The 18,801-nt window shown below is 26.2% G+C and overlaps 1 protein-coding gene across 1 annotated transcript; it reads left to right on the top strand.

Moving 5' to 3' along the window:
• Positions 1–7,165: 7,165 nt before the first annotated feature.
• LOC135926769 (purine nucleoside phosphorylase 1-like) lies at positions 7,166–15,325 on the top strand. The gene is made up of 7 exons (XM_065462701.1): positions 7,166–7,191; positions 7,239–7,441; positions 7,489–7,592; positions 10,730–10,905; positions 13,159–13,343; positions 14,221–14,361; positions 15,180–15,325. The coding sequence occupies exons 1-7, from the start codon at positions 7,166–7,168 to the stop codon at positions 15,323–15,325; spliced, it is 981 nt and encodes a 326-aa protein (XP_065318773.1).
• Positions 15,326–18,801: the final 3,476 nt, after the last annotated feature.

Below are 18,801 nucleotides of genomic sequence, written 5' to 3' on the forward strand. Positions count from 1 at the left end.
TATCAGCCAATTTCTGAGAAATATTGTCATTTGCATTATTAATTAATTTGGTTTGAATTGAATTAGTCTTTTTGGATGTAGAGTCGCCTATACCAAAATTATTTAGATGTTTCTCCATTTCCTTAAAACTCATGAATAGTCTTATAAAATAAATATTATTAGAATGTAAAAATGACAATTTACCTTTAGGTATTTCTTGAGGTTATAGCTACTGGATTGATTTGAGGAAATATTTTTTTTTACATTTTAAACAAATAAATTTGAAACCAGTTTTGGTTATATATTTATTTTAAAAAAAATTCAAATCTAGGAAATGGGAAATTTGTATTATAGCTATTAATAACATTTTCTTCCCTGGTATCTTCCATTTCATTAATATCATTGTCTGAATCACTTTCAACGATTTGGATATCCATAGGCGATGGCATTTTAAATTATTAACACGTGATTTAGGTTTTTAATACAAATAAAATATAAATTACAAATTTAAATTATATTTTAATTTCAAAATTAAATAATAAATCATAAAAATTATAATTAATTATGATATTATATTTAAATTTTCATGTTTACACTTACCTTCATTATATTTTTTTAAAGTAGCAAAGTAGTGGCTACTTAGCTACTTTCAAAAAAAGTAGCGCGCTAAAAAATTAAATAATTACAAAAAAAGTAGCCCTAGCCGCTATTAGCTATAGCTACCAAAAAAGTTAGCGCGCTACTTTCAACTCTGGTTCGGGTTCAGGGTTTGGGTTCAGGTTCTCGTCCCTGGTCTAATTCAAGAGATCTTTATTATTTATTAAAAAATACAAAGTTAAAATGTTTAAAAATGTGCAAGTTAAAAGGTCTGCAAGGGGTGATTTTTGTCCACAAACCGTCTGTCCATAATTTTAAAGACGTCTTGATAAACTACCTTTGTTTTCCTCCAATCTCGGTTTGATAAGGGCGACATTTGGATGATTTCTTATTAATTTAAAGTGCCAAAAAATGTTTTCTTTTGTATGTTAAACGGAACAGCCCGATTTAAGTCGATTCTTAAAAGCGTCCCGATTAAGATTTTGGATAAAATAATATTATGCAAGCCTGTAGATTTGCTCATTGATGGCAGAAAAGTTTGGACCTCTATTTGCCAAATCTCAAGGCTTGCATACATATTGTTTTGCCTAAAATCTTAATCGGGCCTTTTTAAAAATCGAACAACACTATAATAAATTATTATAAACATTATATTTATACATTTGATGTTAAGAAATGCAATCAAATTCTGTGTTACAAATGGAATATCATTTATGATGTCTAAATTAGGTTTGTTGAAAAGTCCGTTTTGGGCCTATTTTTAAAAGCTATTTGATAAAGATTTTAGCTAAAATAAAGTTATATAATCTTCAAGATTTGACAAATAGAGGTCAAAACCTTTGATCAAAATATCCAGGCTTACAGAATATTATTTTGTCTAAATCTTAATCGGGTCACCTTTAAAAATCGATCCGAATCGGATTTTGACAACCCTAGTCTAGATATAAATAGATATTATAGGCATTAACATTTGAAGCACTTTTTCCACCCTAATCAAGAAATTATATCGAATATATTTTAAACTAATATTTTTTAAAAAAACGTATAACTTTTTTAAAAGTATCTTTTTTCAAATAGTTCGTTTTAAACGTATTCTATAATACTTATTTAGCAAAGTTGCAGCCTTTCTACACGGTGCTGATGAAGAAACAATGCTTTAGACTTTTTATAGCAAAATTTACAATTAAATTATTAGACACTTGATGACTTAAAAATATTCTGGTAAAGTTTTGTTTTGATAATTCAATAAAAAATATTTTACATGTTTTAATTATCTTAACATAAAAGGGTGTTTTCTCTAAAGGAACAAGATGAACAAAAAGATATTTAAATATACCTTCATATATTTTAGAAAATTACTGTTGGATTGATTGAGACCCTGCACAATCAGCGTTTGTGGTTTTATCACTTATTAGTTATTTTTTTAAAAAATGAATTAAAGAGTGACAATTTTGATTTATCTCCTCTGAAGTAGGATTGTATTTGGAGAGCAATTTCCCATTTTATCGCCTACAAAGTAAATGTTTTTAGAATCTCATTATGTTTCCACCAAAATATATGAAATATTGCAATTATTAATATATAAGAAAGGATGATTATAATTATTAAATGTTTTTCATAAAAATTAATTAAATAAGAAAATAAATTATAAATGTAATTATGGATTATAACTGCTAATTCTTATACCTGAGAAAATATAATTAATTATAATTACTAACTTCCTTTTTTTAAAGTTGAAGTACAAAAAAGGAATGTAACATATTTAATTAAATATTGCCCAACCTTGCTGCTATGGTTGTTAAATAGTCGAGTTCATTCGACTCCGACTTAGAGTAGGTAGTCGATTTAGTCGACTTAATTCACAACTCGAGTCGTACGAGTCATGAACTTGGGGACGAATGGTTCATAATTATTATTTTATTTAAAAAATATATATAATATGTATGAAAAGAGGTGGAGTAAACAAAAAAGGAAAAAATAAATAAAATTTCTTACTTTCATTTCTAAGTTTTTAACGATAAAAAATATATTATAAAAATAAAAAGCTAGCACCATTTTATATAAAGAATAAAAAATTAATATTATTTTATTTTAAAAATATGTTTTTATGTTACTCTTATTTTAGTTATTTTTTTTTATATTTATTTTTTTAATAATTATTAATTTACTTTTAATTATAAATGGCTATTTTTTAAAAACTTTTTAAAATGATTTAGAAATTTTTTTAAAAAAAGTTATAAGCAAAATAAGAAAATTTATATTATAGAAGAAATGAGGGTTTTACAAAATATTGTCGGATGTACCACCTAGGGATATAACGGCAAGTAAAAAAAATGACAAATTAGTGAGGCAAAAGTTTCCCAGATTTTGAGTCTTTTTTACTATCAACTCTGATTTGGAGAGTTGAATGAACTTTACTTTTTAATTAACAAAAGGTTAAATTAAGGATTCTAAATTTAAATTATTTAGACTAGAGGTGGGCGCGGGCCTAATTCTTCATTCACGACCCGCCCGCTCACAACAAGCAATATTTTAATTCACGCCCGAAAATTCGCGGTGTTTTTAAATTTTTAAAAACTATTGCTATAATTTTACACTTTTTTGAATTCATTCTATTATTTCTCTAATTTCATAATCCATATTAATAACAAAAAATAAATATAATCTATAAATCGAAATTTATTTAGAAAAAGAAGAGTGTCCATCTTTTTTTATTTCAATTGTGTACGATAAGAGATTGGCTACAGTAAATAACTTTTCACTAGAAGCCGAACTTGCAGCTGACAAAATTTTACTCGATAATTTTCTCAAAAAAGGAAATGAAAATTCCTGCTTCCAAAACTTCAAAATATTGTCGTTATTTATCTTATATGAATCTTTTAAGTTCATCCTCAGAACTTTCATCGGTGATGTTGATGCTTCATCAGAATCATCTAGAAATTCTCTAAAAATTTTTTTTAGAATATACTGTCTTTTATGAGTGTAGGGTGAATTAGGAAAGTGATAGTTGGTATTGACCATTTAGAATATACGGTTTTTTATGAGTTTAGGATAAGTTAGGAAAGGTATAAATGATAGTTGGCATCGACTTATGCATATCATCTAATTTTATATCATTTAGAATTTTTATGATTGTTTTATATATATCATTTTCTTCTTTTATTTAAAACTTAAGTCTTTTGAAATTCGGATCTAGAATTAAGCCTACCTTATGTAGTGGCTGCATAATAATCTTTTAAAATAAATCTTGTTCTGTATTTTAAGGTTTTGATTATTATTGTATCACGTTTAGAAGGTTAACAAAATTTTATTAATTTTTGTTTCCATAGAAAAACTTTATTTATTGTGGAACGAGAATCTGCTCTCAAATTATCCGAGCATTCTTTAAATATTGATAAAAATTTATCTAACTCGCGTATGATACTGATATCAATTGTGACTAATCTATTTAATTTTTGCTTGCTAAACAAGTACACCTGTATTTCAGAATATGATTTTAAGAAACTCTGTATCATGATATATACAGAGTTCCATCTCGTTATTCTCGCTATTACATCTTGTTTAAGGTGTGGCTTAGTTTGATATTAGCTGTAGATTTTTTGAAATATTGTACTATTTTTTTATACCATTTATATTTAAGGCTATTTCAGTTAAACAATTGTCAAAAATATAATGCATAATATTGTTTAGTATTTGGCATATACATGCTAGCGTTTCGTCATCTTTGAATGCACTTATAAGATTTGCTCCTTTATCACTCACAACTATACATTTATTTAAGTAATTTTCTACCTCTGTATATTCTCCTAAAATTGAATTGACTACACTTTTAATTTTGACTTTTTTTTCATCCATTGCCCTTGTGACCAAAACAAATGTTTTCAATTTAAAATCCTTAATGATAATATGTCCTGTAATGGTTAAAAAACTTATATTTTTATAGTCATCCGTCAAATATCAGTGATTATGGACAAGTAATTATTATTGATCATGCTTTTAATCTTAAAATTTATTTTATGGTATATTTTTGGACCTATAGTATTCATGAGTGTTTTCCGGTTCACAACTTTTATATTTTGTTATCCATATGTAACACCAACATTTATCTCTTTGCCTAGATTTAAAATCCTTCACTTTCTGTTGCATTTAAAGATTGAAGATCTTTACAAATAAATTATAACTGACTTTTCTGTAAAAAGTTTAAGCAAAATTTAGCATAAAGTCTCGCGATAAAAAACACCTAAACATAAAAAGAAAATAGGACTAACAAAATGATACCGGATGTTGTTTATAAAATGCGGAAGATTTTTAGTTTTCATAAATTATTCTTTTTTAAAAAAGAACTAAATTAAATAAGAAAATATCTATAATTATAAAATTGCAAATTTATATTTATAAAAAAATAATTTTAAAAATTAAAATTCCGTGATTCACGGGAAATTTATGTTCACGCCCGATCACGCCCGGGGAAAATTTTGGGAAGGCCCGTCACCCCTTGGAATTCAAAATTTATTCACTCTCACGCCGAATTTCACGGCCAACGCCCACCTCTAATTTAAACATCTTATTTGATTTTAATTCTGATTAAAATTAAAATCAAGTAACGTGACGTGATTTATAAAATATTAGCCAGGCGGGTCTTCCTATATTTTTAATTTTTTTTTATTTCTAAAAAAATGAAAATTAGGGATTATTTTTTTAATTTAAGGTAATTATGAAATATTCGTCCTCAAGTTTATAACTCAAGTCAGTTTTGGGTCAACAGCTTTCGATTAGGCAACTTGACACAGTAGATTAACAAAACTATTCGCTGCATTGTTATACAAATAAAATTTCTCTTTTACGTGTCTATTTGTTTATAACTTTATCATATCCTTGTTGTGGTTTATTCTTATTGAAATAATGATTGCTACATGTTTATTTGAGTTCCATACAAATAAAATTAGCTAAAATAACGGAAAATTTTATATTATTTCAATAAAATATTTTCAAGATTTTTGAAAATAAAACTTTAAAACATGAGATGTGGTAGATTACGGAAGCAGTAGAATTGTTAATTGAATTGGGTTTGGTAAATTTCGACTTAAAATTTTTTGATTAATCAAAGATAAGGATTAAATATAACATTCCTGATCTAAATTGCTATTGCTATTCATCTTTATTTAAACGAAATATCTTTGCAACAAATTGTTGATTGAACCTAATCTATCATTCTGGATCTCCATTTCTGCATTTCGATTATTGTCAATAAGTTTTCTATGCTTAATTAAAAATTAAAAGGTGTCAAAAATTTTTACCAAAATATTCAGAAAGATTTTATATTTTAAAATATTAATATATTTTTTTTAACCGGGCTCTATTTTTTCGGACAGATAAACTTGAATGAAATATTTCATCCGCCCAAACTTTTTTTTAATTTTATCAAAAAAATTAATTATCGATCGGAAAACTTTTTTTAAGGGCCGCAACGGAAAAACTTAAAAATTAATCTTGTCAGTTTATCCGAAAAATCATTGAATATTTCTCTAATTATACCTTTTGATTAATTTTGTCAAAATAACTTATAAAACATTATTATAAGAAATTTTGTATTAATCTCTTTGTTATATATTGTTTTGGAGGTAAGCTTAATACTTCCAGTAGATTGCTTAAAACCAGAGACCTACATAGGTACGCCGGGATTTAAAAAATTTTTCACCCCGACCTGGATTTTTTCAAAATATATCACATGTATTCTTTAATTTTTATAGCTAATAATGACGATTTAAAATATACCGACCCGGATATTTAAAATTTTTTTTGACCTGACCCGGGTATATTAAAAAAGCTAAAATACGGCCCAGCCACATACCCAGGCCGGGACTGCAGGTCTTTGCTTAATTTTAAATAAATCATTATACGGCCAGGTAATTTTGGCTGATTTAAACACTTTATTTAAATGATTTTCCAATTGATGAATAATTTATACAATTTAAATATTTTTTTAAAAAAAATCTGCTCGATGCGCATTTTTACTTTTGGGCCCACCCCGGATTCTAATAATTAGACGTAAAATATTACACGAGAAATGATTCATTTTTTAAAAAAAATGATAAATATTATATAATATCTAAAAAAAACACTACAAAAAAAACAAATTTTTAAATTAAAACGTAAATAAAAAAAAGGAATAATTATTGCCGCGCCCCCACGTATTTATTTTCCTTCCAGGTGATAAGCGTAAGCATCTAAATAAATTATTTATTTATTTTTGGATTGTGCCTTCCTGAAATGTAAGTCTGACATATCATTATTAATTTCACAATAAATTTTTTTCTTAAAATAGGATTTCCTCTTTATTTTTATAAATCCCTCATAATATTTAACTATTTAATTTCTTGTTATTTGTAAATACCCTCCATATTTTAAAAATAATAATCAATATAAATCTCCCAAAATTAATAATTCTATCAATAAATTTTTGCCACGTAACGTTTGCTATTTTCCAGGAAAAGATTATTATAAATATTTATTTTTGACAAGTCATTTCTATTTATTATTTTTTTATTAAGTAATTGATAATTAAAAATTGAAATTTCCACTAATATTCATGGAAAACGGAACTAATATTTCCAAGTAAAATAATTTAATTTTTAAAATTTTTATTTATTCATTTTGCTTAGAGCTTGTATGTGCACGGTCGATAAAGACACTGTGTACAACAAAATATCGGCTATAACAGATCAAATCAAAAAATGTTTGCCTCCAAATTTTATTCCGACTGTTGGAATTATCACTGGAACAGGACTAGATACCATCACTTCGCGAATAACAGACAGTGTTACCATTCCATACCAAAATATAAAGGGTCTTAAGTTTAGTAAAGGTTTGACTAAATTTAGAAAAACTTTAAAAAAAATATTCTCTTCTTAGTTAAAGGTCATTCGAATATGATAATCGCGGGGAAAATAGGTGCCCATAATGTTGTGTGCTTCGTAGGACGGTGTCATTTCTATGAAGGATATCCCATGAATGTAGTAAGTTATATGCTAAATTATGATTTTTTTTAAAAAAACCAAAATTCACTTTAAATTTAATGTCTGTCTCATCCTCATCGTGAAGGTTACAGTCCGGTCTTTAGTCCAGACTGAACCAAAGTCCTCAGATAAAAGACCGATCCAGCCCATGGTCTTAAATAAAAAAAACAATCTTTTAATTTTATTACTTTAAATTTTATCTAATTTAATTATTGATTTGTCATTATATTTAAAATAATATTTTAGGTTAACAATATCAAATCAAATATGAATAATATAAATATATAATTAAAAAATAAAATATTGCTTTACAATAGGGGATCGAAAATTTTTTCTTATTATTTCCAAAATGACCTTTTTTTAGCGACTTCTTTTTTTAGCTGATATTTTAAAATTTCCAAAATTATTCAGGGGGCACGAGCCCATGTGCCCCTGATATGATGATACTTTCTATTACAAAATGAACGAACTAAAAAAGAAAAAGAATCGCAAATTACTAAAAAAAATCATAAGTAAAATAGTAAGACAAACTAAATATTAATAAAAGACCAGTTCGGGCGGAAAAATAGTTAAAACCCGGTCCAGACTACTCGAAAAAATACAGGTCCGTCAATCGGTCTCAGGCTAGACCAAGATCGTTATCTTCACTAATTACAAAATTAATTGTTTACAAAATTTGATAAATAATTTTATCAAATATCAGTGTACAAAACAGGCATTCTACCAACCGACCATCTCAGATTTTGTTAAAATTTGGTAAATAAGTTAATGAGTTGTAATTGACGAATCAAAAATATTAGCCCCTTAACTTTAATAAAACTAGAGATATAGAGTCTCAAAGTGGTTTTGCTTGGTCATTTTTCGAAGAAAAAGATTTTTTTTAAAATTGGGATAACTTTAATATTAGTTGCACTATATATATCTTTATGGCTTATTTTATACCCCTAAGTAAACTCTTGCACGTATTTTTAATAAAATTAAGTTTTAATATATAAATTTTTTTTAAATTGCGGTTAAAAATTTGTAATTAATTTTTTAAAATGTTAGTATAATTTTTTTTTTCCATATCTCAGATATTTTTTAGAGTAGCAAGAACTGTTCATATAAAAAATTTCAGAGTGGTAAAAAAAAATCATTAAAACAAAATTACCGCTAATGTCGCTAATAATTTATTTTTGTAAATATAAGTCAACTATATATAATATTTAACAAATAAGCAAGTAATTTAAAATATTTTTATTATTATTACGTTATACCACGGCCCAATATAAAACTAGGAAAAAGATTTCGCTATTCCAGCAGAATGGCATTTCTTTGCTACTGCGCATTGGAAAAGTGCTTGCAGGGGACTATTAAACTCTTGGCTGCGCAAGCCAGTTTACAACCTTAAGTAAATCATATAAAGTCTTACAATTTCTTCAAATTCTTTGAATATAAAAAATAATTTTATTTTTCCTATGAAAAATACTAAGAGTAGCTAGAACTTTTAAAAGGTATAAGCAATATTTGAACTGTATACCTTTTATCTATGGCTTCCAGGATTGAATCAATAATCGCCTTACAAAACTTAAAATTATTTAAAGCCAATTTTTTAAGTTTTGATATTATAATGGTTATAGTGGGAGTGAGATATCCCAAATGCATATTTTCTTCGCTCTCTAAAATTGAAAGAGCCGTAGCTATCGAATACATGGTTAAATAATAAGATTCTATATATATAGTATTTTAATAATAAAATCTATAATAAAATTAAATAAAAAAAATTTAAATCATTTCATGATTAAGTTTTTTAAATGTTTAAAATAATTATATATTAATTCATTCTTTACCTTCAAATGTTTTTTTAAGTTTGAGATACTTGACATTGACGATGAAATATTTGCGTTGGGACATAATTTACATTTACAAAGTGTAGACTTGGTACCATTAATTTTCTTAATTGGTTTAAAATATAATTCAAATTGGGGCCAGGGAAGGGTTAAATCTTCTTCATCTGAAGAAGTAAGTACCAATAATATTCTTTTAAAATAAATAAATTAATAATATATTATATTTACTTTGAATTTTGATTGAATATTAATTTCGACTGATAATTTAACAAATGTTGGAAGTGGTTGATATGAATTAAAAATCGGTTTAAATTATTAATATTAAGAATTAAAAAATAAATAAAAGTAATTTTATAATACAATAAAATATGTTATTCTTTTTATTGATATTTTTAAGAAAAAATATAAAGTAACGAGTAAAGTAATGTTTTGCGTTACCGTTACTCAAAAAAGAAACGCGTTACCGTTACTCGTTACCTTTAGTTCCCTTTCTTCAAAAAAAGTAACATCGTTAGTAACGACGTTACTTTTTTGACGTTCACTAATATTTAGTGCATCCAATACTAAAGTTATCACAATTTAAAAATATTTTTCAAAAAATGATTAATCAGAGCCACTTTGAAACCCTTTATCTCCGGTTCTAGTAGAGTTGATTGCGTTTTAACATTTGTCAATTGCAACATGTCATTAACCTATATACTAAATTTTTAAATCTGAGATGGTCGGATTGTAAATTGTTTGTATGGAATGACCCCCCTACCAAATCAAATTGGTAAGCCCATATCCTCCTACTTCCCCATCAATTTCAATAACGATTTGGCGTCACCCCCCTCCATCGTGATGTGATTAAGTGCCTGCTCCAAGATACCTTATTAAAATTATTTATTTAACAAATTTTAAAAAATCATGCTTCTCCTAAATTTAAACAATAGGAAGATAAAAATATTTTATTAAATGGGTAATTAAAATAAATGTAATCTGTGGGTGCCTGAACACGCGACCAGATTCGGTTTAAAAAAATGTTAACTAATTTATTGAAGTTTGGACTAAGAAAAGTATGAATAAATGAACTCTGCTAGCCTCGATCCACAGGCGTGTGCCGGGCGAGCGAGTTAATTTATTTATATTTTATTCAAAGTTGGGATATATTTTCAAAAACAACCTAGGCTGAGATATAAATTCTTGATAAAAACTAAAATAACTTTAACCGACTAAAAATCAGTTAAACAGCTAAAAATAGAGAAATTATCCAATTATAATGTATAGAAACGGTGATAAATGTAAAAAAAAATATAATAAAAACAAAAGGTTACAATGCCGGTAAGAATCATGAAACTACTCGGTGTTAAATATTTATTCGTAACAAATTGTTGTGGTGGAGTCAATCCATCCTATAATCTGGGCGACGTAATTGTTATTAAAGATCACGTCAATTTAGTCGGTATGGCTGGGCACAATCCGCTGGTAGGGGAAAATGATGACCGGTAATTTTATTTCAATAATTTAAATATATAGCTAAGAACATTTTTTTTTAGTTAGCTCAGGTAATAAATTACCTTGATTATTTTAAAAATTATGAGATATTTATAATAATTTGTTCTCAAATTATATATATTTTATTCATATTCGAATGAATATTTTTTGATAAGCCAAGTTTAGAAGATTTCATTTAAAAATTGAGTCATTATTTTATCCAGAAAAATATTATGCAAGTGAAGATTTTGCTCATATATGGAACAAAGGTTTCAACATCTATTGAAATATCAAGGCATCGGCATTCTAATTGAGCTCATTTTGAAAAACCGGCTCAAATGGAGCAATTTAGCATCTTAAACAACAAAACATATTATTTTGAAAAATACCTTATTTTCGTATATTTTTTTTACTTGTATCTAAATATTTTTTTATTAAAAAAAGAAACCTTCAAGTCAAAATACTAAGATTTAAAAAATCCGGTCAGGGCTTACCATTTAACTTAGTCAGGGCCAAAAAATAACTTACAAAAAAATATTATAAAATCCGGGCGGGGTCGATTTAACAAAAATTAATTTATATCAATTACTATAGAAATATCATATAAACATTCTTCATTTGCTTCTCATATTTTTTAATTTTTTTTAAATAAAAAAAAATTGTTTGACGAAATTTAGTAATATAAAGAAGACTCTGTCCATGTTAATTTTTTTTAAAATAAAAAAAAATTAGAGAAGAGGCTGGGCTTGAAAAAATCAGGCCTTATATAAGATTAAATTAAAAAATACTATTTTAAATTTTTTTTCTTAATTCGTAAAATTAAAAAATTGATCACATAGTGGTATAATAACACTCTCATATCAAACTTAAACTGGGTAAATTAAAAACAATTTCTTTTCTACCAAATGTATATTATAATCTGCCTCTATAGTGGCGATGGGCAAATTTTGGAGAACCCCCCTTTGAAGATAATATTTTAGATATGTATTATCTTTTCCTTTTATTAATTTTAGATAGAATTTCCTTTTATTTTTGCTAATTTTACAAATTTCTATTTTTTAATTTTACACAAATTTTGGTCTTATTCCTGCCGTAATCTGTTAGAAGTGTTCTGGTCAAAAATTCACAAGATATATACCTCTGGGCAAAAAGACACCGGACAAAATTTTTTAAAGTTAAGAAAAAAGTTAAGGTTTTAAAAAATATTAATTTCTTCCTCATGGATGTTTTTCTTCATTAAAAAAATATTTAACTTATGATAAAGGCAACCGCTGTGCACTTTTGCACAAATTTATATAAAAAAACCATGTACATATATGGAATACTGGGGAAATGTTTAGATTTTGGCAAAATCGATTGCTAAGGGTTTTTCATGACAAGGCTTGATGTGAGCTAGAGGTAATAAGCAAATTATGTGCAATAGACACTAAATTCATTTCAGACTAAGATATAAGCTTGTGAACCGCGTTAGCGCTTAGCTTAAAGCTATGCAACATAAGGATTAATGCTTATATTAAATGAGTAATATAAATTTTATTAGACATAAAACTCACTACATTTGTTAATAAGTTTTTTTTAGTTTTTATCAAACTATGCGGCTCAGGCTAAGGCCTGATACCAGGTTTGTAACCGCCTTAGCGGTTAGCTTAGGGCTATGCAATAAAAACAAGTGTTGATGTTTATATTAAATGAGGGGAAATACTAATTTTATTAAACACCACTACATCCGGTAAAATCTAAAATATACTTCAGCCAATAATTTTCTTCTAGTTTTTGTCCAACTAAGCGATGATAAGGCTTACCAAGCACATGAACCGTGTTAGCGGTTAGCTTAGGGCTATGCAGCCGAGATTACGATTAATGTTTATATTAGATGAGAAACACTAATTTTACTAGAGATTAAACCAACTAAATTCGATAAAATCTAATAGATACTTAGTTTTGTGTAAAATAAATTAATATTTTTTTTAAATTCTCGTTTCTAAGCATTAATATTTAAATTAAAATGAAGCTATTTTTTCCGATGTCTTGTCCAGAGTTTTTTTGGTTGATATTTGTCTCTAGGACTATGTCCGGGATTTTATTTCCCTCCTCTCCTTTCATTTAAAAAATTTAGTAACGCCACTATTACTTAGGTTACAACCTTCTGCCCAGAAAATAGCTTAATTTTTTTAAATAATCGAAAAGATTTGCTGAAATTAGGATCGCGATATCGAAATATTAACACATGATTATAATAATATATTTTACCAAAATTAACATAGATGGGGAACCAGATTTCCTCATTTATTCAATGCGTACGATTTCGATCTTCGAATGAAAATTGCAAAAGTATGTCAAAAATTAGATTACCCATACAGAGAAGGAGTTTATTGTATGAACACAGGACCTACTTATCAAGCCAAAGCGGAAGGACGTATGCTTCTTAGAGTGGGCGTAGATTTAGTTGGTAATTAAATTTATTTAATATTTTTGCTGATATTATCCTTTGATTGTCAAATAATATGTTGGGCTTTAAATTTAATATATAATTAATTCACCTTATTTATAAAGGATAATATCACGTTTTAGCACATTATACTTTAAGACTTTTTGGCTTATTTACGATTTGAAAAATTTTAAGTCATATTGTTCCCTTCAAAATAAAAACTAATACTCAATAATTAATCATTTAGCTTTTGTAGGGTCAGAATTTTTTAAAACTTTATGTAATAAAAAAGTTTCTCGATTGCATTGCTGATAATCACTCTAAATCCTCAAAGCATGTCTAGATTTTGGTGGCTTAATTTTTTTCAAGAGAGCAAGCATATTATTTTGACATTGGATATATGTATATATATAAAACGAATAAAACGATCTTTTGCTTGTTTATCATCACACTAGGTCTTAAAAAATTGTTCAATATAAATATCCCGAGATAAATAAAATATTAAATTATCGTTGAAATTTTGATATTGTTAAATAACCGAAGCGGAATAACCGTAAAATAGGAAAGAATCTTAAACATTTTAAAAGCTGTACCCGAATCGGCATAAGAAAATATAAATGGATCGAACAAACTTTTTATAGCTGATTCTCAGAGACCTCTTTATTTGAAATACTATGCAATTTATATTTTGAATTATAAGGTTATGGTGGATTTGGCCTTTTAAACTCTGTATGTATATGTGTAATTGAAATAAATTAAATTTAACCTTATTTTTGATTTATTTGTTAGATTTTAAGAGAATCAACAGGGGACTTGGAATTTATAATTCTGATTGGAAAAAATAAAAATAAATGACATATTTTATAGTGATAATTTTATTTAAAAAAATGTTTACAAGGGATGAGCACTTTACCCGAAGTCACAGTGGCAGCTCATTGCGGAATAAAAGTTTGCGCTTTTAGTGTGATTGCTTCGGCAATCAAATATGATGAATTCTCTTATGAAATATTAAAAGATGAAGGGGACGATAAAACCAAAAGTATAACTTCTTAATTTTACACGTAGCATTTAATAATCAAATAGAGTTATGTAATTTAAAGGAGTTCATTTAATGCTATACAATTTTAAAATTATACTTTTTCCGTGCAATTATTTATTTGAGTAAATGTATCTAAAAAGTTATACAATTTTTCCTAAGTAGCTATTAATTTTTTGAATCTAGTTTTTTATTCAAATAAAATTTGCGAATATCAATAATTAGTATATTCTAATATTATTCATATATTCGTTCTAACGAATATTTCAAATCATTTTTAAAAACCTTTTCACTACTCGTAGAAAAATACGATTTCTATAACTCCAAGAAATTTAAATTAGTATTAGAATGAGTATAATTAGTACCTAGACCTATATCCAAAGACTGGACCAATTTCTTTTAAGTACTTTAAAACCTCCATACATTTTGTAGTATATCACTCACGACCATAAGGGTTCAAGATAATGTTATTTTAAATTATTATTCTAATACGAGTAATAACCAGAGTTGTTAAAGGATCTTGATACAAGTATCTAGATCCTGTATCTAGATATAAAAATGTGATATCTGTATCTAGATAGATTTTTGATTAAAATATCGATATCTAGATATTATTTTAGACGATGTATCTGTATCTAGATCCATTTAAAAAGTATCTTTTAACAACTCTGGTAATAACGAATCAGTTAACCAATAATATTCTATCCGAATATATTAGGTCTCAAATAAATTATTAGAATATTTTTTTAGGAGCACTAATTCCATTTTATAAATGATTTAAAATTTATTATAAACCTTAATTATTTTAAAACATGAAATAGATGGTGGTTCATCAAAGAAAACCAACGAATATAAAGTGACGAAAAATTTGGTATCTATTGACCATGAGAGCGTCGTGAAGTCGGGTAAAAAGGGTGGTGAAATTCTGGGACAAATTATTAATGATGTAATTATGAGTCTCGATTAATATAAAAATTTAATTTCGCCGTTGCCACATTTTGAATTAATTTTTTTAAATGTCATAATTTATTATATTATTTTAAATTGTAAATGTATATTTAATCAATTTAGATATAAATATTCAATTTACTGTTGATTTTAAATAATATGACAAATAAAATTAGAAAATTTTAGTTAGAATTGTATTGTTTTTCAGGGCCCTCTAACTTGAAGGTGGGGGGGGGGGGATTATAAATCAATTCCTTTATTGAAATTTTGTTTTTTAAGGTTTTGGACCTTGGGATATCTTTCTGCATGCTCTTTCCCGCTTAAAATTATAATTTTTTTGATGATTTTATTAAAATTCTTTTATTGAAAATTATACATTCATTTACATTTAAATGCAAAAATAATTTTAAAATTAAAAAAACAACTAATAATATAAGTATATTGTAGCGATTCGTGCATCTGCTCTCGGCATACTAAAATTTTAAAGAAATTATTGGGGTCTAATTCAAACCTTTATTATTTATTAAAAAATAAAAAGTTATCATGTTTAAAAAAGAAGCAAACTACAAGGGCTGGTCTTAGTCCACTAACCGGTCTTCCATAATTGTGAAAGAATGCCATATCATACAGTCGATAATGGTTTTAAAATATTTTTTATTCGTTTATTTAACTTTTTGTAAAAGCGGCAGGGATAAAATCACGTCTGCCGCGGACCGCTATCCAACGCCCTCTAATATTTTATGATTATTGTTTATTTTTATTAGTTTTTTTTAAATTATAAACTTATTATTAAATTTAAATGAACATATTTAAAAAACAATATTACAAGAGCAAAAAAGGCAAGTATTTAGTTATATTTTTTTAAATAATAAGAATTGCATGGTCAGGACAAGAATCTTTAAATAATTTAAAATTGTGGCGTATGATTTCAGAACTAATTTTTTGTTTGATTGAAAAGACCCTCGAAATTGTTCTTTTTGGACTCTTGGATGATGAGCTTGATTATAAATTTAGCCTCTTTTCCACATAAACGGTTTGTAAAAAGCACAATTTGTATGAATTTATTGTTTTCATTCAGCTAAGGCGAATATTTTTGAGATTTTCTTTCATCAGTAATTCCTAATGAATCGCAATTAGTATCGGCAAGAATGATTATAAAAATTTGTGCACATATCACAGGGAGTTTAAGTATGTCCATCAGGTTACGAATTATTTATAACTGAAGGAATCTGATATTGTTTCCAATAAAATCTTAAATATTTTTATGAAAAATACTTTAAAAATAAATAAATTCATATAATAAATTTTATTATCCTTGGAAAATAATTAGTACCTTTTGAAGATATATATTTAAATTTTTTATAAAATCTTTAGAAATGAATAAATTTTAAAATATAAATTATCCTTGGAATATAAATAATATAACATTTTTTAGATGGAAATTTTTTTCGATAATTTCCAAGCATCCTTTATATTATTATTTATTTATAGAAATGAGAGGGGGATGCATTTCCTCACATTTGGCAAATTCACAAGTTTTCTTAATATAATTGTAAGTCGACAAACATTTTGATCTTTTCTATACCCTCCCCTCTAGAGGTCTGCAGTTTTTAGCCAGCCCAGACCCGCGCCCATACATAGGGCAGGCCTGGTCGTGTTTTCTAAAATATTTTTAACATTGGGAGGGTAAAAAAATTTTAAATAATGTGCGGGCGTGGGTAAGTGAATTTAATATTTTTCAGGTGAAATGAGCAGAACAGACTTCAATTTATTAAAAATAATCGTTTTATTACAGAATGTTGCATATTATATATGTTTAAATTAAAAATACATAAAATAAATAAAAAGCCAAACCAGCCATTAAAATATTTTTTAAAGATTTGGCCGGAATGTTAAACAAAATTTATAGATAATTGTGGGGGGAAGGGGGGGGGGTTAAATTTTTTTAAAACAAAACAAGTGTAAATATGACACTTATAATTTATAAATTTACATTTTTATACAAAGAGTTTAAAACCAAAAATATTTTCTGAAAAAAAATTGTTACCAGCCAGACCACTCTTCCAATTAAATTTATGGGGAAAAACCTTGTGCTTCCCATCTCTTATCTAAATCCTAACTACGCCTATGATGAATATAATATATATCAAATAATATATTATACTTTTTTTAAAGGTAATCACCATTTTTACTTCCGTATTTATATGTAGTAAAATCGTAAGATTTGAAAATCGTGATTAGTCTTAAAAAATTTAAATTATAGTTGAAAATTTTGACTGGGCCTGACCACAAAAAATGGATTATTAAATCCTGAGAAAAAATCGCCAGGTATTGAAAAGGAATTTATTTAATGCCAAACCTATTGGGTACTTCTGTTAGTCTTCTTAGATAATTTTATGTTATAATGTATAAATATTGTAATGAATTAATTTTATTCAAGTTGCCCAAATTCTTTTTACGTACAATCAAATTTTATAAGAATATTATTTTACATATAGTTGATTATTATTATTAAAAGAAAAGCAAATTTATTTTAAAATCAATTTAAGTCTCTGAATATGCAAAAATATTAAAAGAGTAACAAACTTTTTTTAAATATAAATTTTGTTAAATTGCATATAAATCAGTTAAAATATATCTAGAAAGATCAAAAATACTCAAAGGAATCATTAAAATTAGTTTAAGACAAAAAAAATGAAAATGTCACCTGTAAAAGAATCATATGGTTTTAATTGATTATTTTTACTTCATTTATATTTTGAGGTGTCGAAAATAAAAGATTCAATTAAAACATTTTTAAAAAAAATTAATTATTTTTATTGCTTATATTCAAAATTTCCTTTCAATTGGGTCAATAAACATTAGTAAGGATATGAGATTTAATTGCGATTTTCTCAGTTTGAACAACTATTTTTAGTAGTGTCTAATATCTAGCTATCTTAGAAAAAAACAGCGGTAGAGCTCTCATTTTTAGAGAGTAGCTAAGTAGCGTGCTACTTTACTTCACAATTATATATGATATATACACTAAAAAATACTAAAATTTATTTATAATTTCATATTTATACTTTTAATATTATAATCTTTAAATTTAATTTTGAAATTTATATTTTTAAATCTAATTTAAAATATAAAATGCCACCAATAGAGATAGACATGGAAGATGATGTAGATGCATAAAATATTATCTAATAAATCAAACCACTTCAGCTTAAAAAACATCTAAAGATATTCATAAATTTTAATAAAATTATTTTTTTAAATTACTACAAATTTTTACTATTAGGCCAAGATCTGTTTTGATAATGTCATTTCCAAAAATATTTTTAAAGTGATTGGTGGTGACTTAAAGGAAGGAAGTAAAATTTTTTAAGGCATCATAATTTCTATTAAAAGCAGATAAAAGCAAACGCCATATTCTCTGATAATTCTTTTTATCACCAATAAAGAATTATTATATCTCTCAGTCTTTTAAACTTTATTTTATCAATTTTT

Source organism: Gordionus sp. m RMFG-2023, chromosome 3 (assembly GCF_954871325.1).
Source record: "Gordionus sp. m RMFG-2023 chromosome 3, tfGorSpeb1-WG-v2, whole genome shotgun sequence".
NCBI classification, from domain to species: domain Eukaryota; kingdom Metazoa; phylum Nematomorpha; class Gordioida; order Chordodea; family Parachordodidae; genus Gordionus; species Gordionus sp. m RMFG-2023.

Bases quoted from the DNA above. Each gene is read 5' to 3' on its own strand.
- LOC135926769 (XM_065462701.1), top strand. From the start codon at position 7,166: ATGGAAAACGGAACTAATATTTCCAA. The intron at 7,442-7,488 runs GTTTGACTAAAT...TTCTCTTCTTAG, and splicing joins GGGTCTTAAGTTTAGTAAAG to TTAAAGGTCATTCGAATATG. The intron at 10,906-13,158 runs GTAATTTTATTT...AAATTAACATAG, and splicing joins GTAGGGGAAAATGATGACCG to ATGGGGAACCAGATTTCCTC.